At 36.9% G+C, this 24,077-nt stretch overlaps 1 protein-coding gene across 3 annotated transcripts in view; it reads left to right on the top strand.

Moving 5' to 3' along the window:
- Positions 1-8,067, top strand: part of LOC149205812 (uncharacterized) — a 51,945-nt gene extending 43,878 nt beyond the window's left edge. Inside the window, exon 3 of one of the 3 annotated variants that reach the window (XM_089395160.1) lies at positions 8,026-8,067. In XM_089395160.1, coding sequence (XP_089251286.1) covers position 8,026 — 1 coding nt within the window. In that variant the 3' untranslated portion in view covers positions 8,027-8,067. Of the gene's footprint in view, positions 1-1,185; positions 1,634-8,025 lie in introns of those variants that run through there. The other 2 variants (XM_089395161.1, XM_089395157.1) reach the window with 2 other exon arrangements.
- Positions 8,068-24,077: the final 16,010 nt, after the last annotated feature.

Raw genomic sequence — 24,077 nt, 5'->3', positions numbered from 1 at the left:
ATGTATTATTTGCTTGTTATCACTTGTATTCTTATCAATGATCATTACAATATCATTGTTCACTAAGAATGTAATTTTTGTTTATGAATGTGAGATGGATTGCTTTACACAAAAAGTGAACATGAACATAACCTAAAGTCACAAAGTGAACTTATTATATATGTAAGCTTTATATCTAACAATATAAACAACATTTTTCATACATATGGAAAAATTACAATTCTAAAAGAGTGAATATGAAATCAACACCTGTCTCGGAAACACAAGAGAAGAATTTCTATCTAAATAACCTACAGTACGAAAAGTCCTAATGAAGATCAATGTAGGATGAATCCATATACAATGTGATAATTTTGATCAATGCTTCGAAGATTGACTATATCATCTCTTTAACCATAATAGCATGAATGATAGAGCATAAAGTAAAAGCATTACAAGAGTAACAACGATGCATTCATTAGGTGTAGAATTACTTGTTGTCCAATATATTTCAAGAAACATATTTTTTCATGTAATTTTTTGTAAATAATGTAAAGTGGGTACTTGTTGGATGTGGAGTTTAATTTTGAATCCAATAAATGTCTACACTTGAAATTTGAGCAAACCTATAGGGGAGGGACGCCATTAGCCGAATGCCTCCCACCTCACACTTTAAAATGCCACGTAAGTGAATGGATTTGTCGTACGACTCCTGTCTGTTGCATACATCCACTTGTTCACTTGCCATGTTGATTAGTTTACGCAATTTAGGGTGGATTAGGCTTTATTTTGGCCTTTGTCTTAGAGGCTTCTCGAACACGCAGTGTTATTATATTCAGGGATGGTTGTTGAACGTTTCGGTTCTCGGGTACTTGTGTGGCCCTGCTGCAATGCTAATCACAACCATCACCGTTCTTAGCACTGTAGATAGTGGGTTATGGGGTGTGATTGGTTCTTGTTTGAGACATTCGATTGTGATATGCCATTTTGTCTAGTTTATTGGGTTGGTTGTTCTTCCCCGTCGCACACTAGCAATTGGGGTATTCGTTTTCATTTGACACTTTGTTGGATTTAGCTCGGTTCGGTGCTGGATATGGCCTTTTCGTGCTCTAGAGGGTTCTTTTCAGGTAAATTAGCGATTTTATGATATCTTGAGAGCATTTTGTTTGTTTTATGCAGGTTTTTATAAGTCTAACCCCACGACAGTGTTAATTCCCATCTTGTAGGTCACTATGTGTGATTTGGAGTTGTAGCTAAGGATTTTGGAGCATCTAGGGTTCCTGTGGAATGTGGGCATGGAGGAAGTCGAGCAAACAACTGGAAAGTAGAACACTTGTCCTACCAACTCTTCTGCCTGTGTTTTTAAACACATTCAACCTAATGGATTATTGTGCATTTGTTCAACTTCTCTACCTGTGTTTTTAAACACCTTCAATAAATTTGTTGTGTGGGTTTTGTGTAATTGAGATACACTAATTCAAAGCTAAGCATGGTCTTCCCAGGGCTTGAAATTCACACCCATATTGCATGCTAGGATGGATACCTATTACCCACTGTGTATCGCTGTGTATTATTGCTATTTCTTTGCTTCAGTGAGTGTCAGTTGGGTTCACTGGTAGGACTTTATCTCAGGTTCAACTTTCATTTTTTGAGAATCAAGAAGAGGAGTTTTGAATGATAAAAAATGGAAGAAGTTTGAGTTGTTGGAGTTTATGTGATGTAATAGTGTGGTTTAACACGCTAATCGTTGTTTTAAGGGGATTGTTGTTGTAAAATTAGCTAAAATGCTTTGCGATTTGAAACTATTTATTTTCTTTAACGAAAATGTATCTGTGATCATTACTTTATGGAGAAAAGCAATAGAATTTGTGCAACACTGCCATGGTGCAGTTCTCAGTATAATTGTATGTCGTGTAAGTTTGAAGGAGTCGCTGGTGAAGTTTTGTTGAAGATCCTCAGTTTTGCCATAGTAATTATGACCATGAAATCTTCAAATCTTAGTTAGTGGGGCTTTCTGCTAAAAAGGTTCGCTATTGTTTGAAATTATTTAATAATTAGGAAGTGAAAACCACTGTGTTCAGATCTTTTAGACTTAATGTAGGTATGTTTAAGGCATAGAGCTTAACCAGACCAAACTTCAAATTTCTATTTAAGGTTTTTGAAAATGCTAAATTTTGAATAAAGAGAAATTACCGGTTGTGTTCAATTTTTGGGAATGCGCATTAGTAGGACGTAGTTTGTATTAACCGATCTTTGTAGTGATGCTCTTTTTTTCTTCTCTGTTTTGCTGTGATGCCACAGGCTATGCACCGAATTCAGTAAGTTTGTTGTGTGGGTTTTGTGTAATTGGGACACGCTAATTCAAATCTAAGCATGGTCTCCCCAAGGCTTGAAATTCACACCCATATTGCATGTTAGAATGGATACCTATTAACCGCTTTGTATTACTATGTATTATTGCTATTTCTTTGTTTCAGCCAGTGTTGTTTCAGTGATTGTCGGTTAGGTTGACTGGTAGGACTCTATCTCATGTTCAATTCTCATTTTTGAGAATCAGGAAGAGGAGTTTTGGATGATCTGTGTATTAAAAAATTGGAAAAGGTTGGAGTTTCTGTGATATAATTCTTTCAAAATCATATATGGAAATGTGGTTTTTTCCAGTGTATTGTGTCGGTTATTTGGCTATTGCACAACCTTGCCATATGTAAGTCGTTATACAGTTCTCCTTGTTGTCAACTTGTCACTCTCAGAGTTGAAGACTTCATTGTTTGTGTTGAATCTTTTGTCCTCAGTAATGTCCTTATGGGTCTCAGAGTCTCCTATCTTGGAGCCCCGATCAGAATCATCATTCTCATACCCGCTTACTTCCATATTTTCCTATTGTGAAATATTTGGAATTGGTTAACAATTGACTCTAGCATAATAAATCTATCCATGTTTTTATTGAAATGACTTGTAGAAATATATTTGTCTTTTTCAGGGTTCTGTTTTTGACATGCAAGTAAAAGCATAATTTTATTTATTGTGTATGTTCTTTTAAGGAGCTATTCTGAACTGTGCTTGTCACAGAAATCTCTTAAAAGTCCTAGCTAGAAGGACAACATGTATTCCTTTTGACAATAGGATGGATGTAAAGTTGCACTAAATGAGATTAACAATATTGTTTCAATGTTTGTCAGAGCATGTGGGTTTGAAAATTTGGATATTGTTTTCTTGGTAAAGATTTGATTTTTAATGTTAGACCATAGGAGTAATCTTTCTCTTCTAATGTGAGTTATATAGTTAGTAACCATGTTTGATTAATACCTTGATATGTATTACTAGCACAAAAAGCTAAAAATCCCAGCAAAGGCTATCTAGGCTAAATAGTGTATTACTTATCTATGTCATAATGCTTACCTATTTATAACACTCATTAGCTCGCATTGCTTATGGTTAGTCTACTAAATGTAGGTTACTAGTTAAATACACAGTAATTATACCAGTTACATCTTACTTGCCAGTGCAACATGGAGTTGATATCACTCTTATGGATTTAACTTTATCTAATTGCACTAGTCTGAGCATTTATAGAGGCATAATTATATAGTAGCAAGTTGGATATGGTAAGGTATATCTCCTGGTGTGGTATATAGTGCCTTTGTTAGAACAAATTGAATCCATAATTTGTGAATTTGTTTTAATACATGTTTCAACACTTGGTTATATTAAGAGCATTGCCACACTAAGTGGATTTGGTTCTTTATTTATTGTTTTGGATTTGGCTTACTAATATCTTATAGTGATGAGAATATGATATTGTGATTATCTCTTACTTCCAAAATTGCAATAATTCATTATTACTATTTTGCACTATCTGGATCTTGTCTAATCTTTAGAGTTCATTATAACATAATGAAAGGCCACAATTCATGTTTGATGTTTTTAATTTGTTAATTTAGATTTATTTGATTGATTAATTTTTATGTTTCTTATAGATACAATGGTCACTATGTAAGATAGTTTCTTTACTAAGGGTATACTTTTGCCATTTGCTAAAGTGTTTAGACCTGTTCATGATTATCTTGGTCATACTTGTTGTAGTTGGATCTTCACATCGAAATAAGTCCTTCAACTTAATCGATATGTCATCATGTGTCTTCTATGCTTAAGTTCAACATCTATGTCATATAAATTGGTCTTTAGTAGTGTAGCTTCTACTATGAAACCAATCTAAAAGGTGTGCTCCATGGACATAACAGAGAAAAGGTCCAATTCCTTCCTCGAATGCAGCTATAACCTAATACAGAAAGTGTCTTCAGAATTGCTTACCTAATATTAACCATGAAATGGACCAAGAACCATTAACTATTATATTAACCATGCAACATATTGCATCCTTACAAAATCCACATTGCAATGTGGTTACAAAAATTAAGCCATGCCAACCCTATGCTTGATTGCCTCCATTTCTTGCATTGCCCAAAATTGTTGAGTTGTTTTCTTGACCCAAGTATGGTGGACTATCCAAGATTGGCTTATTAGGATATGCTTGAATGTTGCCATATGCTTGACTCCAATTTGCTCCTTGTAGCCATGGAGGCACTGATTAGCCCAAGTGTCCTCTTGTGTTACTAACCCCAACACTGAGTGTAGGTGTCCGATAAACACAATTAGGATTTAAACATGCACTGGTAGGGGTATAAGAGGTGGGCATAACCCCTGGATGATAGCGGGGGACTTGGATGTTAATTAAGTCTTGGTATGATGGTGTATGCTCTGCAATGTGGTCCAGAGTGTTGGACATCATCATATTTGCCTCAAACTGTCTTGGACCATAGTCTTCCTTACTTGTCACCCCTCCTCCTTTTTCCAACACTTGTTGAACCTTTCTTGCCTCCCTCTCTTGCCTTGCCAAATTTTTTTGATGTTCCTTATCTTCCCTTGCTTTTTGTCTTTCCAACCTTTCCTTTGCTCGAGCTTCTGCTGCTGCAATCCTTGCAACTCTCTTTTCCTTGGGCAACTCCTTTCTCTTTTTAGATTTTTGAATTTCATTTTATTTTTATTTTTTATGTTCATACTCAATAAACATTTAATAATAACAATTAATCAATTAAACCAAATTTATTTTTGGACATTATCAAACATGTTGGCTCCACTCATCTCCATCCCATATTTATTACCCCATTATAATCTGACTTTTTCACACATCTGATCCTTCTGATCTTGATGATGAACCACAGAGGTTGGTTAGAAACGTCGATACAACAAAATCATGGATGCGATAAATCCGGAAGACAAAACTACACAAAATCCCCAAATTGTTGGCCTCCTCAATTGTCTGCACAACCATGTGGCTTCCATGGCCATCTAAAATCGGTAGGTGTATGTTTTCAGGCGAGATACCACTTGGTACAGAAGATGCCACAAAGTGACAAAGCCAATTCAAGAATAGTTCATTTGTCATCCATGCATGCAGATGTGTATCCATGCATGCACTCGGTTCACAATTATGTATATAGTTTTCTAGTTGAGTTTTACCTTTGAATAGATAAACTCATGGGATTTAAGAACCAATTGCATTGACACAAAAAGAATAATGATCCACACCCTGCTCCTAGACAAAATCTTGGGCACATTTCTGCGCCCTCTCTTGGAAATTACTTGCATACCACAATTTCTTCATGCATGTAAGCATGTTTCATCACAATTCCTTATATGGTTTGGGGCATACGAGTGTTTCTCATATGCAACAAAAAGAGTGTTATAAAATTTGGACACAATTGCAGGGCGTAGATTTAAAGCTCTATCTCTGTCAAGGCCCTCGGTTGTACGTAGCACAAGGTCTGGATGCCTTTTTGAAAACCCACTCCACCATGATTTACCAGGAACCCCATATTTGAAGGGGTTTGGCCTCCGCTGACAGATTTGAGCTACTGTGGATTTAAGTTGTATAAGATTTAACCCATGTCCCAATTGGGCCATCTCCTTACACCACTCAACCACCTCGTCCTCATCCTCTTCAATCATAACTGTAACGAGCCCTCTACACTTTGTATTAATCAACCCATTTATCCAATAATGTATGTTAGAGGCAACAATACCATGTTTTTTTGCAGAGGCACGAATTGAATATCCCTTAAACTCTATGTCATCAATTGCAACTAGCATGTCTTGCTTTGTCCAGCCTCTTATGGCACTGATTTTCTTTGTTGAACTTGCACCTTGCACTGTGGTTGAAGGTGGCTCTGTGGTTGATGGTGGGATAGCATGATCTACCACCACAATGTCATTTTCAACGACATTGCTGGGAGAATTGGGAGCATTTCCATCACCCCCCCCCATCCTCATTCGATGAACTGGATTGCAGTTGGGCCCCCTTGGTCCCTCGCCTCCTCATGTTCCTTGTACGATCTATAATAGAAACTCTTTGCATGGCTGCAACAACTTGCAAATTTACCACGAAACTTTGATTTTAAAAAAATGTTGATTTTGCTTAGTAGATCACCAATCATTCATGCACTGGAATTTTCTTAGTTAAAATAAGGCTTATTGCATGGAATTTGATGTATATTTTCAAGGTATACAAGCATGAAATCCCTGATCCAAAAACAAAATTGTTGATCTCGACATTGACCCAACTGGACCTGCTAATCTAACCAAACAACAATCCCAGTTCACTACTCATTATACCCTAATTGCTACAGGCCGGAAGAACCAAAACCCACTAAGCCTCTAGTCAATTACAGGTACACAACTCTTGCAAATAAGTATAGAATGAATAATACCATGTCAATGTAGTATTAGCAAACAAGGTAATTCATTGGCCTTTGTAATCAATGAGCAACAACAATCAGTGCTTTAGCTATGTACTATAACTTCAATCTAACATTTCCTTTTGTTGAATTCTGGGACTATGTGCATGGTAAGCCATGTGTCCCTAAACAATTATGGGTTGCAAATAATTTAAAATTGTTTATCAAATCCTTGTTTGCAGCTTGATCGCAATTACTTCTTTGATAGGTTAAATTATGTGAGGTGTATAAACAATAACATAACTTGTACCAGAGAGCATACATCACTAGAAAATAAACATGTTGATTTTGCTCAGTCTTCTTTTTGTAACACTACATATTGTTTGCAATGGTAATTGGTGAATAGTCTATGTAGACTTGGGCATGTAATTACACAGTTCTTGTATTCTTCGTACAATTAGGGTGTAGTCTTGATCTTAATCCCTCTTCTACATCAGATTAGGGAGCCCTCAATATCAGAATAAGGATAAGAAGCGTGGCAGAGTAATAAGTGTTCCTAGGTTCCTTGGTTTCTTGGTTATGTGTTTTAGCTATTCGTTTTTTGGGTGCTTTTGCTAATCAAATATTACCTCTAACGCATGTGAACTCTATCTTTCAAAGAATGCATGATGTTAGAATCTGTCTATCAAGGAATATATTGTGTAAACATTATGGCAATGGATGAATCATATAAACAATAACAACAACAAAAGTAAGCAAAAATAATGGTAAAAAAATCAATATGCTAACATTATTCAACAAAATTAACCTGATAACATTGTGCACACACTTTGATTGTATGTCTCCAACAACTAATCAATAGAATGAATGTAACACTGTGCACACACTCTGATTATATGTCTCCAGTAGCTGATTAATAAAATGAATGTAACATTGTGCACACACTCTGATTGTATGTCTCTAGCAGCTAATGAGTAGAATGAATGTTTCAAATGCAAATCAGTAAGGGTTGAGGTTGTTTTATAGTTTTTTTTTTTTTTTTTTAATGTAGAATTTGATTGGTAGGGAAGATTGGCATGGATTGCCATGCCCCAAATTCAAATGTGTGTTCTGGATTGATTTGTACATGATCCAATGGTTCATCCTTGTGCTTTCTTGTGTTTAATTCCTGAATTGAAAGGGTTGGCATCATTTATTGTATCCTCTGAACTAATTCTTGAATTGAATGGTGTCATTTATTGCCTTCATAAGGTTGAATTGTTAAACACATATGGAGATATGGTTGACACACATTTCACTTGTTCTTGTGTAGGTATTACCCAACAATGGGATATGTTGCTCTAGTGGAAATCAATGGGTGATTGTTTGATGGGATTGGTGTACTCCTGGAAAAAATTCAATGGAATGTTTTGTAGTGCATTTTGACTTAATTGGTAATTCAGAGTTGGATGTAGTTGGGACAATATGTATTGCCAACTTGTTATGTTAAAGCTTGGTGTTTGACAACTGTTTGTCCAATCAATATATGGGCTATTTTAGACATAATTTAATAACTTATATAACTTAATATAAACTATTTATGTGCATTTTTTTGATGTTTTATGATGATTTTTTGATGGATGTGTGGGACTAGTACTATAACAACCAATGGTCACTGTACAACAATAGAAGCCTCCCCTAGTGAGATAAGTTGAAAATATGATAACAAATGTTTAATATTTTTTTTTCTCAAAACTATGTATCCATTTTTTAGCAAAACTTGAATAATTTTAAATTATAAAAATGATTGTAGCATAGCTAGCAATATTAATAAAACATGCATAATATCCTTAAGTTTCAAGTTGTTTGCACATGTCCAAAACAAAACACATAGTTTACAAGTTTTTAATGCAAAATTTATGCTCGTTGCTAGTTTATACTTATAAAAGGCACTTTAAATATTGATAGTGTTATAAAACATAAATGAGCAGAAAATATGATGATTGGTGGCCTCTTCTAGGCTCATGTTAGTATGCATTGACTCATGCTTTCCAATTTCCACATATTTAAGAAGTTGGTGCATTGTATCATCCAATTTCCCATCCACTTAACTAGATAATTGCTAGATAGAAGTCGTAGACAAAGTATTTTTGTGCAAATTATCCACCAAGTTATTTATCATATTTCCTTCTACCTCAAGAATAACAAGTTGTTACTTAAACTAAACCAAAGTACTCATAACAACTATAACTTTTGAGATACTTTTGTTATTCATAATCACGAAATTTAGAAGTGTGAGTGAAAATGTATGTCCAGTTGCCATGATTCATTTCTTTATATATTAGTTGCAAATTTTGGTGATCCATGATGGATAAACCAACCCAAAAGGCTCAAAAGAAATATGACACTTATCAATCCAATAGGCTAACAAACTTGAACCTAAAAAACCTCGATGTAAATCAACATAGAGCTAGGGGAAAGCCAATGCAATACAATAGAGACATAGAGTGAAAATACTTGCAACAAGACAACTCAAAGCAGAGATAAGACCGAGTTTTGAAGATCAAAACTCAATATCTAAGCATCCAATACACACTTCCTTGAATCATCAAACACAATACCACACAAACTGAGGTAAGAAATCCCTTCTAAATCAATAGCCAACTCTTGTAAACCAACCAGATTCCACAAACACAAAGCAAGCAAAGTAACAAGAGGAACAACCACCGATGAAAAATCCAAGCAGAGGTTGACTGGATAAAATTTCCAACAATCTTTCCACCATGCTTAGGATCAATGCTCAATTATCCCACCTTGTATAGGGTGAAATAAGCTTCTAACTTCAATAAATTGCATTCCCAAGAGCTCAAGCATGCATGAGCTATCCTTGGGTTGTGTCAAGTTTATTGTCTTTCCTTGAGTAGGGGGGTGGGGGGTGCGGGGGCATGAATGGCAGGGGAAACACTAGCATGTGAAATATGTGGGTCATAATAAATTTGAGGTGTTTGTCATCAATTAAAGACGGGTGATTATGGTATGACTTGGGTGGTTCATTGACCATTAACCCAAAGCTCCCCCAATTTTAGGCCCATTTCCTTATTGGCTAATATATCAACTTAACAATTGAAACATTGTAAGACTTGATAGAATGATATTTTTTGAATGCTTGTAGCCTCAAGTTGAGCTTAAATTAGGATAGGGGTAGGTTTAAAATAGGTTGGAAGGAATTTCTTGCGCTTCAATTTGATAATTATGCTGAAGTTTCCCATAATTGTTAGTGATGGATTTGTGCTTCCATTGCTAGCCTCAACCCCTAGAGAAATGCATAGGTTCCTTCCTAATTGTTGAATGAAGTCTCGAAACTCTACGTATATGATAATGTGATTTTTCTCTAGGATCGATGAGGATTCCCATTACCCATGTTGCCCTTGGATTCTCATTTGATGCTCCATTAAAACAAAAAAGTGAGTGTTGATTTGATTTCCATAACTGAAAGTTAGTAGCATCCAAATGGAGCTGTCAATTTGATCTAGAGGAGGGCTTATAATTCACTCTATTGAACACATTAGGAGATATTTGAAATCATTAGATCCATGTTTTTTCATCCTCATCCCAATATTAGATTCTAGAAATATGTTTACCATTAAAATTGATGTGTTATACTAAAATTCCTTTAACCTTTGCCACCACTCTAATGGGGGCATCCAATTCTTACCTGAAATCAACCCTATTATGATAAAGTAAAATTTTCTAGCAAAGATAATTGGGGAGAGATGCCCATAATTTTTTAAGAAATGGTTATCCTTGAAGACCCTTTATAACTTTTGGCATATGAGTAAACCTATTTTACCAAGAGTTTGGCATTTCCATTTTGTAATTGATTTTAGAGTATGTTGACTACCAAACTTGATGAGCATAATCATATTGTAGGTTTTAACCATGTACAAAAATTACTTGCAAACGAATTCTTAAAAAACAGAAAATATACAATGGCGAGAAACACAAAACAAATACACAGACATTTTCCCTTGGATCCCAAAATCGGGACTACCAGATTGATTTTTCATTATGTTCCTTTCAATGTTACTATATATATATATATATCGGAGCATTCATAAAGCCCAATCCATTAGCCCTGGATTAGAACATAACCGTAGCTCCCTTGAACGGATCTACAAGATACCATGGGTAGAAAACCATCATGCCCAAAACCATGTTCAAAACCCATGCACAAAACCATAGGCATGCTTGCCCACCTTGAGAGGAAGAAGGTTTCTTGGAGGGAATCAATAAAGTACAAATGAGAGGAACAAGGTGCCTTGGAGGATCACAAATAGACCAACCCATCTAGCATCTTTATCCAACTAACCATTTGCTAATTTTGAGGGCATTGCTAGAAGTAGTTTTCTTGTATAGATAATAACTTCAATCATTGTTAGAATTCACATTATTCATCATTAATTAGCTATAAGAAAATTCATTCATAAGCATGAAAGAACAATAAAAATCATAGTAGAAAAATAGCCAAGAAACCATGAGACGAGATACAGAAATTAGCCCTGAGGCCAGGGGAAAACCCATAAATTCTTCCTTATGAGAGAGAGAAAGTTAATAGTACATCAATACATCAGAAGCAACATCAATAGAATAGCCAAACCAATACCCAAAAACAAGATATATGCCAAACCAAGTCCCATAGCCCTCCTTCAGATTTTCAGCCTCCTTATCTCCTCTTGAAATTCGTTGGATCATATTTGCACAAGAAAAATTCGATTTGTCAAATGAGGAGGAACCTACTCCTCTATATAGACATCTAAGGGGGTTCGAATGAGTGCCTTTTGGGGGCCCAAACGACTTGAATTAATCATGAGGTTGACTTAAACATTGTGGAGGGAAAATTTTAATATTAAATTTCACATTTATTTCATTTTTATTTTGTTGAGGGAAATACTGACCATGGCTACAATTTATAACAATACCTCTTATCCAAGGAAGTTATTTTCATCTCTTCCATCATAAGGACAGTAGCTAACATCACAATCCAATTTCAACGCTCCCTCTCAGCTAGGGAGGTATTCTTCTGGCTTCTCCATAGATCTCATCTCAGCTAAACAATGATGTCTTGATCCATAATGGATGATAGGGGAGATCAATTTACCACAACCAAGTCCATGGCAGTCACATTTGACCTTGGTAAAGATTACACACACCCTACTGGTCTCTAGGTCAAGTTCCATGACTTAAAAGAGTATATCATAGATCTCATATACATATGACTCAACATAAGGAAAGTTGATAGCTGCATCATCTCATCGCATCTCATCTCAGAAGAATGATCCACAATGACAATAGGGGAGATTGATTTACCACAACCAAGTCTATGGTAGTCATAAATGACCTTTCTAAAGATCACACGCACTTGAGTCTCCTCACCCACTGACTAGATGGGTGACAGTCCCAACCAGGTTAACTAATTCCATGGCCTTTGGTCAATGAAGACATAAAGTTGACTTGTAGGTAAGTTGCATACTGGGGCATGTACTTAGCCAATTCCATGGCTCTAAGGAGTACCCTCACATCCAGGAGCCTTGTTTCTCATTTCGCCCTCACCAAGTCTATGGCAAGTCAAAAGATTGAGGGAAAAGCATATGATTTGTGTTATTAATCAACAATGGTCCCTCTCAAGGAGGGATACATTCTCCTGCACTCCAAGCTGCTCTCTGAAGAAAATTAATATCACTTTTGGAAAAGGCTTGGTGAGAACATATGCAACCTACTCAATTGTTGAGATGTGTTGGAGCCTCATTGTTCCTTTTTGTACCATATCTTTGATGTAGTGATATTTGATATCGATGTATATTGTCATGTCATGGAACATTGGATTCTTTGAAAACCTGATCCCGCTTTGATAGTCATAGTATATGAAGATTGCATCTAGCACATGATCAAACAACTTTGCAAGGAGCTTCCGCAACCACACTGCCTCACAACTAACCATACTAGTTGCAATATACTCTGCCTTGATTGTATGGATCTTAGCTTCCTGCTCATCGAAGAAATCATCTCGGATTAAAGCAACATCTAGATGAGCACTTTCTGTCTGTAACATTCTTAGCCCATCTACATAATCATCAACAAACAACCCAACCACATAAATGTGTACCACAGTCGTATCCATCAAACACTAAGTGGCTTCTTGTAGAAGCATACATCATCAACAAGCTTCACAAATCAATGAGCTTCCCTCACACAACATGCAACAAGATCATCCAAGTCATCCAAAATACATCTAGTTCAGATAGGGTCAGTAATGCCAATCATGGGGATATATCAACTACCGAGTTCTGTAGCTTCCTCAAATTTTCATCAAGTGTTCATGGACTCATAGTGCATTCTGCCAAGATCAAGTTCATGCCACACTTTCAATCTCACAAGTAATCAACTCCCTCTTACACTAGGCATAAAGGTCCTTAACTTTTGTCGAAAACATGTCATGAGCACATAACATCCCCATCTCCAGTAGATTTGGATCAACATCGCTCTTCAAACTTCAAGCCATCTTCATCTTGGAAGTCACGATCAACTTCATTTTTTCATGAATAAAAAACAATGGCATATCTTATCTACGCTCTTTGAGTCCAAAAACTCATCCAATCACTAGTCTTCATGTCTTTGTTCTTCTTCATTTTCTGCCACAACTCTGGTAGTCTTCATTATGCACCTGCAATCCTCACTAGGAGGCAATGGAAGAAAAAAACCATCCAAGCAAGATATATAAGGACAAGAGACTAATAAGTAAAAAAACAACAATAGTAATAATCAAAAGTACTTATCTCTTGAGAGTGTGTTAGCTCCCTCTTGATTTTAATTTTTTAGATCCAGTCAACTTTGTCCACATCATCAAGGAGATAACCTTGGTCATGTCATCATCAAGGAGACAAGGAGTCCTCATCATCATCAAGGAATTCACCTCGTTCACATCATCAAAAAAGTCCACATCAGGAAGTTTTCATCATCAAGTATTCCACATCCTCATCAATGAGCCCATATTATCAATGAGTTTGCATATCACCATCAAAGAGTTGACCTTGTTCATATCATTATCAACAACCTCATTCCATTTTATTATCATTGAGTCTATATCATTATCAAGAGGTCTGCATCATTAGAAAATCCACATTATCAAGAAAACAACATCATCAAGAAAAAAAACACATCATCAAGAAGTTCAGGTCATTAAGAAACCCACATCATCTTATTGACCTCCTCCAAATCAGCCTCATCGTTGACCACATCATCAAAAATGATATATAAGAAAGAAATGCAAGATACTTATCTATTGTGAACATGAAAACTCCCTCTTCATATTCAACCTTCTTGAATCCAACCTGCAAATCGGCTTCATCATCAAGATGTCAAATCCTTTTAGAGACTAAGATTTCTTCTTTTGAGCAGAAGCAATGAATCATAAGGTTTTTGACTCATTCTTGCATGATTAAATCATTCCTGCTATCAGACAAGGGTTTTGTCCACAGAACCTAGGACATTCCCGATCAAACCCTTACTAGGGTTTTGCAAACCAAAATATTTCAAAAACATTCTAGATTTGCAAACAACAATAATTTAATTTGATTTCAGGGTCATGTTGTGCCAACATTGCTCTTGAAATTCCTACAAATATCTTTAAATCAAGAAGCTCTTTTACCATAACAACAAAGTAACAACCGAGTTTCCTTTGCAACAGACTTCATCATCTGAGTCAAATATTCATGTTAGCACTTAAGAGAGACATAAGACAAGCATCCATTATACTTTGGTAACTTTACTTAGCCTTTCTTTTAGCTACCCTATAATACTTCTTTTGTTCCTCAAGGTAATGACTTATACATCTGCAAATACTTATGCATAGGTATGATTGGACAAGAGGAGCATTCCACTAGGAGAGATGGACTATGTCATCTTAAAATATTCCATATGTCAAAATACCCCAGGGTACTCACATCATGGGGTTGAAACCATACTAAACCCTACCAAATAAAACCCCTTAAAAGAGTTTAACTATGCGGAAAGGGTTATATATGTAATCCATGAAATAAGACCCAAATCACTAGGGTGCTCCTCGACCAAAGTCATATCCGATACAATGATTATATCATCATGCAAAGATGGGTCGAAACCCTTATGATTCATTGATTTCTCTCAAAAGAAGAAAAATTAGTCTCTAAAAGGATTTGACATCTTGATGATGAATCTGGTTTGTAGGTTGGATTCAAGAAGGTTGAAGATTAAGAGGGAGTTGTCATGTTCACAATAAATAAGTATCTTGAATTAATTTCTTATATATCATTTCTGATGATGTGGTTAAGGATGAGGTTGATTTGGACGAGGTCAATTAGATGATGTGGGTTTCTTGATGATGTGTTTTTTTCTTGATGTTGTCTTTTCGATAATGTCGATTTCCTAATGTGCACCTCTTGATAATGATATAGACTCATTGATAATGAATGGAACAAGGTTGTTGATAATGCTATGAATAAGGTCAACTCTTTGACGGTGATATGTGGGCTCACTGATAATGGAGTCCTTGATGATGCAAACTCCCTGATAATGTGGAATTTTTTGATGATGTGAACGAGGTTAATTACTTGTTGATGACGAGGACTCTTTGTCTCCTTGATGATGATGTGAATGAGGTTATCTCCTTAATGATGTGGACAAAGTTGACTTGATCTGAAAATTAAAACCAAGAGGAAGCTCACACACTCTCAAGAGATAAGTACTTTTGGTTATTACTATTGTTGTTGTCTTTAATTATTAGTCTCTTGTCCTTGTATATATTGCTCGGATGGATTTGTTCTTCCATTGCCTCCTATTAAGGATTGCAGGTGCATAATGAGCACTGTCAGAGTTGTATCAATAGATGAAGAAGAATGGAAGAACAAAGAAAATAAGACTCGTGATTGGATGAGTTCTTGGACTCAGAGAGAGCAGATAAGATCATCCATTGTATTTTATTAATTCAAGTCGGTTGGGCCCCCAAAGGAATTCATTCAAACCCACTTGGAAGTCTATATAAAGGAGTGGGTTCCTCCTCATTTGACATATCGAATTTTTCTTGTGCAGCTCTGATACCATGTTAATTTTAACTAGGGAATTTCTAGAAGTATTTTTCTTGTACATATAATAGCTTCAAAAAATCATTGTTAGCATTCACATTATTCATCATTAATTAGTATTAAGAAAATTCATTAATAAGAATGGAAGAGCAATAGTAAATCATAGTAGAAAAATAACCAAGAAACCATGAGACAAGAGACACAGAAATTAGGCCTAAGGCCAGGCCAAAACCCACAAGGGGAAAACCCAAAAATTCTTCCTTATGAAAGAGAGAGAGAGTTCATAGTACATCAATACATCAGAAGCAACATCAATAGAATAGCCAAACCAATACCCAAGAACAAGAGATATGCCAAGCCAAGTCCCATAGCCCTCCCTCAGATTTTCAGCCTCCTTATCTCCTCCTGAAATTTGTTGGATCAGAGATGCACAAGACAAATTCGATGTGTCAAATGAGGAGGAACCCTCTCCTTTATATAGACTTCCAAGGGGGTTTGAATGAGTGACTTTGGGGGCCCAACCAACTTGAATTAACCATGAGGCCGACTTGAAATATTTTGGAGGGAAAATTTAAATATTAAATTTCACAATTTCTTCCTTTTTATTTTGTTGAGGGAAATACCGACCATGGCTCCAATTTTCAACACCATTTTGAGATGTCGTATAAAATTTTCAAATCCTAACCTTCCATCCAATTCTTAAGTGGCATATGCTTGGCTTTTCTTTTAATTAGTTTATTATTCATCACAATATTTTCCCAAATATATATTGATCTTCAATTGCTAGGAATCCATATTAGCTTATCTTATATAATTTGGGTTGCAACTTTAATTAGTGTCTATATTGATGAGCCTTGCACATTCTCCAACCATAGCTCATTAATATACTTACGATGGTCAACAATGACATACTTTTTATGTATTATTTTATTTTTCTAGTCATGGTTACCGGTAAGCAATCTCCAAATGATTTTTGTGCCAAGGCTAGGTCCATGAGGGAAGGATCTCTTATCCCTAATCCACAATGGTCCTAAGTTTCATTTTCAGTGTTCCAATTTTCCAAATGAGAGAGTTGTTGGGATTGACCATGTTTTGAGGGAACATGAGTATCTTGGAGATTAATTGGAGTATGTATAGGCTGATATTCCACCCTTAAATATTGACATTTGGTATTGTCTATTCCCCCCTCAAAGTTGCTATGAACATATTAAGATTTTTTCTTAAATGTCCTAGTCATTATAAAGGATGCAACCACCAAAATGAGAGTATCATAAAAAAATTGTGAATGATTTATTCTCTTTCCTCCTACTATCTTGATTCTGAGAAGGTTGTTGTATCTTCTTTCTACTCAAGACTCATCCATTAAAACATATAATATGGAATAATGGATAGCCTTGCCAAAGACCTGTACTCCCTTTAAAAAAATTGTTAGCCTTTCATTCACTAGTGGGGGCATCCAAGGATTAAAAATACATAGAATGGATAGATTCTTGAACCATTATGATGTTGTCTATAATTTCTCTTTTCTCCATAAATGACCCTTGGTTATCAAAAAATAAATTTAGGGAGAAGCTTTTTTAGCCTGTTTGCTATTATTTTGGACATAGTCTTATAAGAAACATTACGTAAGGAAATGGGTTGCAATATAGAAAAAAAATAGAGGGATTAACATCTTTTAGAATAAGTGCAAGACAAGATGAGTTTGTGTTACCTTCGATTCTAACAAGCTTCTAAACATATTGTATCACCATTTTGAGATCAGTTCTAATTACATTCTAACAGGCTCTTTTAAAATGAATTGTGAATTCATCTAATCTAGGAGCTTGTTGTTGTGTATAAAACAACCCCCCATTTGTTTGGAAAATAAATGGGGACCCTATTTAGATTTTTTATTTTCACTTACTTATTGTCTTATGTAAAACATAAGAAGTTCAATTTCTTTTCAACTTTGTCCAAAATCACCTGTTTCTCTTTAAACCTTGTAAAGTTTGTAAAATTTCATGTTTGAGTTGAAGGTTGATAATGGTCGATCCGCTCCATCCAACATCTACCCTGTTCATCAAGGCGATCTTCTTTTACCTCCCTGGATGCCTGGAAGGAGAATTTCCCTTCCTTCATCTTTTTATTGAATTTCAGACCCGTTGATGGTGCTGAACCCGCCAACATTCAGGAAATCTCCCCATTATGAAGTCCCAAATAGACCTCACATCATTTGGTGTAGGAGTCCCATCTGGAACGATGGCCTGGTTTCCATTATCTTAAAGATATGCCTTAGCTCTTACTTATCAGCACATGAGAGTGGTTTACTTAGTTTTCGAACAACGAGGTTTGCGTGCCTGGTGAGTGCTTAGTGTCACTTGTGTCAAGGTTCTTTCACTGAAGAGGGAGAGGGTGAGAGTGAGTCTCAGGTTGAAAGGGAATAGTCACAACTTTGTTATAGACACACAATATAGTAGGATATGCGCAGCTTCCGGCGGAGTAGTCCACACGAATGTGGCAGTCACAAACACAAGGTGAACAAATAGCATGTACAACACCCAGCGGAATATTTCACACGAGTGCAATGATCATTATAAAAAGTTTACGAGAATGAATCTGTCAAGTGTCCGGTGGAATAGTCCACACCAACGAGACAACATTAACAACTCATTTCCAAAAACATATGTACTAAAACAATTGAAATAGTTCAACTGTCTTAATACAGGTTAAAGCAACATGCATTACAAGCATCCAAAGAATATTCTTACAAACGAATACAATACATGTGTGAAAATGTGTTGGCCTGTTAATAGGCTTCTAAATTAAGAGAAAGTTCCAAGACACATCTGTACGCCATTAAATCACTAACCCTGATTGCGAGACATTGGAGCCACTGCTCGCTCCTCAAAGAAAAGATACAGAGTCTCAAGGCTATGTGGGAGGAGCTAAGGTGAAAAGCCCTTTGCATGTACAAATGAGGGGTATATATAGCCAAGGGTGAAACTAACCGTTGTGACTGTTCGACTTGCCTCATCACTGTTCGACTTACATGACTCTTTGACTTCATCCATGGGTCTCTTGGACTTCCACGTTACATTACATTGATTACATAGTTATGAACCAAAGTAGTGATGTGGCTGAGGCGACTCATGACACAACTCGACATGACGTTGCAGGTATACACATGTTGGTTGTGTTGTTCGTGTCGATTTGTTGTGCTACTGAGTGATGAGTGTACCCGTGGTGTACCATAGCTTCACCTCTGCATGACAGAGTGCATGAAGTCTTCAATGGTCTTGGTGTTCGCTTGATAGTTCATACATGCGCATGTGTCTCCTTTGCTTGCTACTTGGTATGCTTCATGTGTTCGTCCAATCGCGAGCAAGTCTTCTAGCATGTGCTCCTTTTTCATCCCGTTTGTCGTCGCCCCATGTCTCATCCATGTACCTGTTTCTACAAATCACTCATGACGAGACGGCATCAAATCCAGAAATCCCCTAGTCTACAATGTTGCATTGTATTTCGTTTTCGGGTGCAGGTGACCGGGAGAGAAGTCAAGGCTCTGAAACAACGTAGAGCACATGTCAGGCCAGGATGTGAGGCTCTGGGGCACTGTCAAGAAAAATTGCGTAGAGGTCACTGGGAGGCTGGGATGAGTAGTCCAGAACAACAGTGACATTCTACAGGATTTGGCTCAGCTGGGAGGCAGAACTGCACAATTTTTCTAGGGAAGGCAGTGTGGGCAACAGAGGACACTGGCAGTGAAAACTGCACAGATTTTCAGGGGAGGCTGGGAGCGGGAGCTTGTTGGCCAAAATTGCGCAGAACTGGGAGGCAGTCATGCTAAACGTGTCTGCGCAGTTTCTGGGCTAAGCGGGGCGTCGAGCAGCTGGTGGACAGTCTAGGAAAACTGCAAAATTTTCAGGAGGAGTGGCAGGTTGGTCGATAGGGGGACTGACTGAAAAAATTGTGCAATTTTCAGAGACAATGCAGTGAGAGGCAACAGTTTCCCATCCCTCTTGTCTACGCAATTTCTTCAGTCGGTGTAGGCAGACACACTGACAACTTCTGCGTAATTTTTGGGAGGAGTGAAGCCCGAGGTCACTGCCTAGTCAAATCCTCCGGTTGACCATTGGAGGCTTGATGGATTGGCTTGTGGGAAGCACAGATTGAGATGGCTTCTTGGGCAACTTTTGCATTGTTCTGGGTAACAGTCATCCAGGTCGATTCGAGGATTGTGAAGTGAAGACTTCTTGGGAGGTAGCTGTTGGGTCCCTATAATACTAGTGATTACCCCATTACTATTGTAGTTATACCTCTTATTTATATTGTTGTGCCCCTATTACCCACATATTTTTATTTCTGTGCCCCATAGAATCCCTCTATTATTATTTTTGTGGCTTTATATTATTATTGTTAGGTCGGCTGGATTATATTGTGACTCCTTAGACTCCTATATATAGAAAGGAGGTTTTGTCATTTGTGTCATCAAAGAATTGTTCATTTATGTAATGTAAAGGAGGTTGCCCCCTCGAAGAGGCTGAATTCTAAGGCGTTGATCTATCTTTTCTATCTTTTCTTGAGCTGGTTTCATAACATTTGGTATCAGAGCTTTGGATTCTAGGGTTTCGCTGCTCCAAACAGGTCATCGTGGAATTTTCGCTATAACTTTTTTCTGTGACGTTTCAGAAGTCGCAAAAAAAACCCATTTGAGAAGAAATCGCGCTGAACCTTGGGTCCGAATTTCAGAGTTTTTCGCGCGATATTTTCGGAGATATGATCTGAGGAAGTTGGTCTTTTTGCAGACTCCTGAATTACATTCAAAACAGGTGACCTGGGGAAAATCGTCATAACTTTCTTTCTGAGCATCGGATTGAAATTTCGTAAGAAGTTACAGAAAGAGGACGGACTGTAGTTTTCTTTTGTATATTTTTCAGAGTCAAAGGTTGAAACAGTGACACGTGGCACATCGTACAAGTTCGCTCTACTGAACTAGTCTATAATCAAGTCACTGTGGGAGATTTCACATAACTCTTCCTTGGAGAATCCAATTTGGGTCAGACTTGTGGCATTGGAAAGAGGACACAGAGGGCTACTACAGGTCACAAATTCAGAACTAGATGATCAGAAAGTACAGAGATACATCAGAGGCAATATCGAGCTCCTACAAAGTGAAAAAAGGTGTGTAGATTTTCTTTAATTTTTGCTTAAGCTTGGTTTGAAAATTTATTTTGAAGGAATTCAAAGGGCATAGTAGAGCATTATTATCGGTAACTGATGCCCCGAGGAAAGAAAATGCAAACACCTAGTAAGGAACCTGAAAGCTCTAGCATGACTCATGAAGAAGAAGAAGAAATGCTATATGATATATCAAAATTACAAGAACAAGTGCAACAAATGTCACTTGCACAAAAAGCAACAGAATCTAAAATGGATGGTTTAAGGAAAGATGTAGAAGCTAAGATGGATGGTTTAAAGAAAGGTGTAGAAGCTAAGATGGATGGCATGGAAGCTAAGGTGAATGGCATGGACGCTAAAATTGATGGCATGGATGATAAGATGGATAAGTTGCTACAAGAAATGGTCACTAAGGGTGAAAGAGTACTAAAGGAAACTCATGATGAGAACAAAAGAAATGTTAATCATGATTCCATAGACTCTAATGTTGGATCGAAGACTCACCATGTTCCAAAAATCGATATGAGGAAGTTTGATGGCAAGGATCCCGCCACATGGATATTACAGATGGAGCAATTCTTCGATCTCAATAATGTGCAAAACACACAAAAGGTACGTATGGCAACTTTATATTTGGAACCAAATCAGTTTGTATGGTATCAATGGCTTTGTTCTCGTAAACAATTTATCACTTGGGCAATTTTTACGGAAGAATTGATAGCACATTATGAGGATACAAAAAGCAACACTTTTTTTAGCCAATTGATAAGTCTCAAACAAAAGGGTTCAATAATGGAGCACATTGAGGAGTTCCAAAAATTGAACATAAGGGTAAAAGATATTCCAGAGGAGCATAGGATTGATGTGTTCATAGGGTCTTTAAAGGATAATATCCAACATGATGTGCGCCTTTGGGAACCTGATTCATTAGAGAAGGCATTCAGGTTAGCAAGAAAAATGGAAAGCAAAATTATGGCAACTAGGAAGCATACCATTCACAACTATAAAGACGGAAGTGTTGTTGCCCATAGTCTTCCACAACCTACAAGGTTGACACCACAACAATTGGAAGAAAAAAGAGCAAAAGGGCTTTGTTACAATTGTGATAGCAAATACACAAAAGGTCATAAGTGTGCTGAGAAGAAATTATTCTACATAGATTGTGAAGAGGAAGAAGAAAAGGAGCAAGAAAGGTCAAAAGAAGAGGATATATTCCAGGAACAAAGCCTAGATGAAGAACAAATAAATCCGACCATATCTTGTAATGCATTGGCGGGAATTACCACTCCTCAAACCATCAAGATAGAAGGACAAATCAAGAAGAAAAAGGTAATAGTGTTGATTGATTCAGGAAGCACCCACAATTTTATTCATTGTAGGGTAGCAAAAGAATTGAATTGCTTCCTATATCCAGCACCAGAGTGTCAAGTGATGATTGCAAATGGAGGAACAATAAATTGTTCTGGAAAGTGCCATAATATCAAGCTATCCATGGGAGAATATGTATTGACTAGCCCAATGCTTTCCATTCCAATGGGAGGTGCTGATGTTGTACTAGGAGTCCAATGGCTACAATCCTTGGGTACAATAGCTTTTAATTTTCAAGAACTTTTCATGAAATTTTCTGTGGAAGGAAAGGAAGTTGAATTAAGGGGTATTGCAGGGAAACCAGGAAAGATAATCAGCTCTAATGGCATGACAAAGCTTCTAAAAAAGGAGCAAAGAGGTGTAATTGCACAATTATGTTCGCTAGATGTTTCCACATTGGAATCATCTATTTCTCCAGATCTCCAAAAAGTCCTGGACAATCATTCCAAGGTATTTGAGACTCCCAAAGGTCTCCCACCTATGCGTGATCATGATCATGCTATTCATCTGATTCCAGGAAGTGTTCCTCCAAACATCAGGCCGTACAGATATCCATATGTCCAAAAAAGTGAAATTGAACGTATGGTTGCAGAAATGCTAGAGGCTGGTATAATTCAACCGAGTCAAAGTTCTTTCTCAGCTCCAGTAGTATTGGTGCACAAGAAGGATGGATCATGGCGCATGTGTCCAGATTATAGGGAGCTCAACAAGCTCACTATTAAAGATAAGTTCCCCATTCCTGTCATTGATGAATTACTGGATGAATTGCATGGATCAATTTACTTCACCAAGTTGGATCTTCGTTCGGGATATCATCAAATCAGAATGAAGATTGAAGACATTCCGAAAACGGCATTTAGAACTCATGAGGGTCATTATGAATTTTTGGTCATGCCTTTTGGCCTTACCAATGCACCTTCAACATTTCAAGGTTTGATGAATTCAATTTTCAAACCATTCCTTAGAAAATTTGTGTTAGTATTTTTTGATGATATACTAATCTACAGCAAGTCTTGGAAGGATCATGTTGAACATGTTGACAAGGTGCTACAACTATTGGAGGAGAAACAATTATATGCAAAAAGATCCAAATGTTTCTTTGGAGTCCAGGAGGTGGAATATTTGGGTCATATTGTATCTCATGAAGGAGTTAAGGTAGACCCTAGCAAAATTAAAGCCATTAAGGAATGGAAAATCCCCACATCCATAAAGCATCTGCGAGGATTTCTTGGGTTGACAGGGTATTATCGCAAGTTTGTTAAGAATTATGGGAGAATAGCAGCACCTCTAACAACATTATTGAAGAAAGATTCATTTTCATGGACTCCGGAAGCAACAAAGGCCTTTGAACATCTTAAAGAGGCAATGTGCCAAGCACCGGTCTTAGCTACACCGGACTTCACAAAAACCTTTATTGTGGAATGTGATGCTTCAGGAAATGGAATTGGTGCTGTTCTAATGCAAGATGAAAGACCCATTGCTTTTGAAAGTCGTCCAATCAAGGGAAAGTTTTTAAGCAAAGCTATTTATGAGAAGGAAATGTTGGCAATACTCCATGCACTTAAGAAATGGCGACCCTACCTAATGGGAAGACACTTCAAGGTAAAAACGGATCATGATAGCCTTAAATACTTTTTAGAACAAAGATTATCCTCTGAAGAGCAACAAAAGTGGGTCACAAAGATGTTGGGTTATGACTTTGAAATCATCTACAAAAAAGGGAAGCAAAATGTGGTGGCAGATG

The sequence above is a fragment of the Pinus tabuliformis genome, chromosome 1_2 (genome assembly GCF_031772625.1).
Source record: "Pinus tabuliformis cultivar Carrire ecotype Pingquan chromosome 1_2, CPIR1, whole genome shotgun sequence".
In the NCBI taxonomy this organism is placed as follows: domain Eukaryota; kingdom Viridiplantae; phylum Streptophyta; class Pinopsida; order Pinales; family Pinaceae; genus Pinus; species Pinus tabuliformis.
Note: the sequence above shows the minus strand (reverse complement) of the source record. Positions and strands in the feature narration are given on the sequence as shown.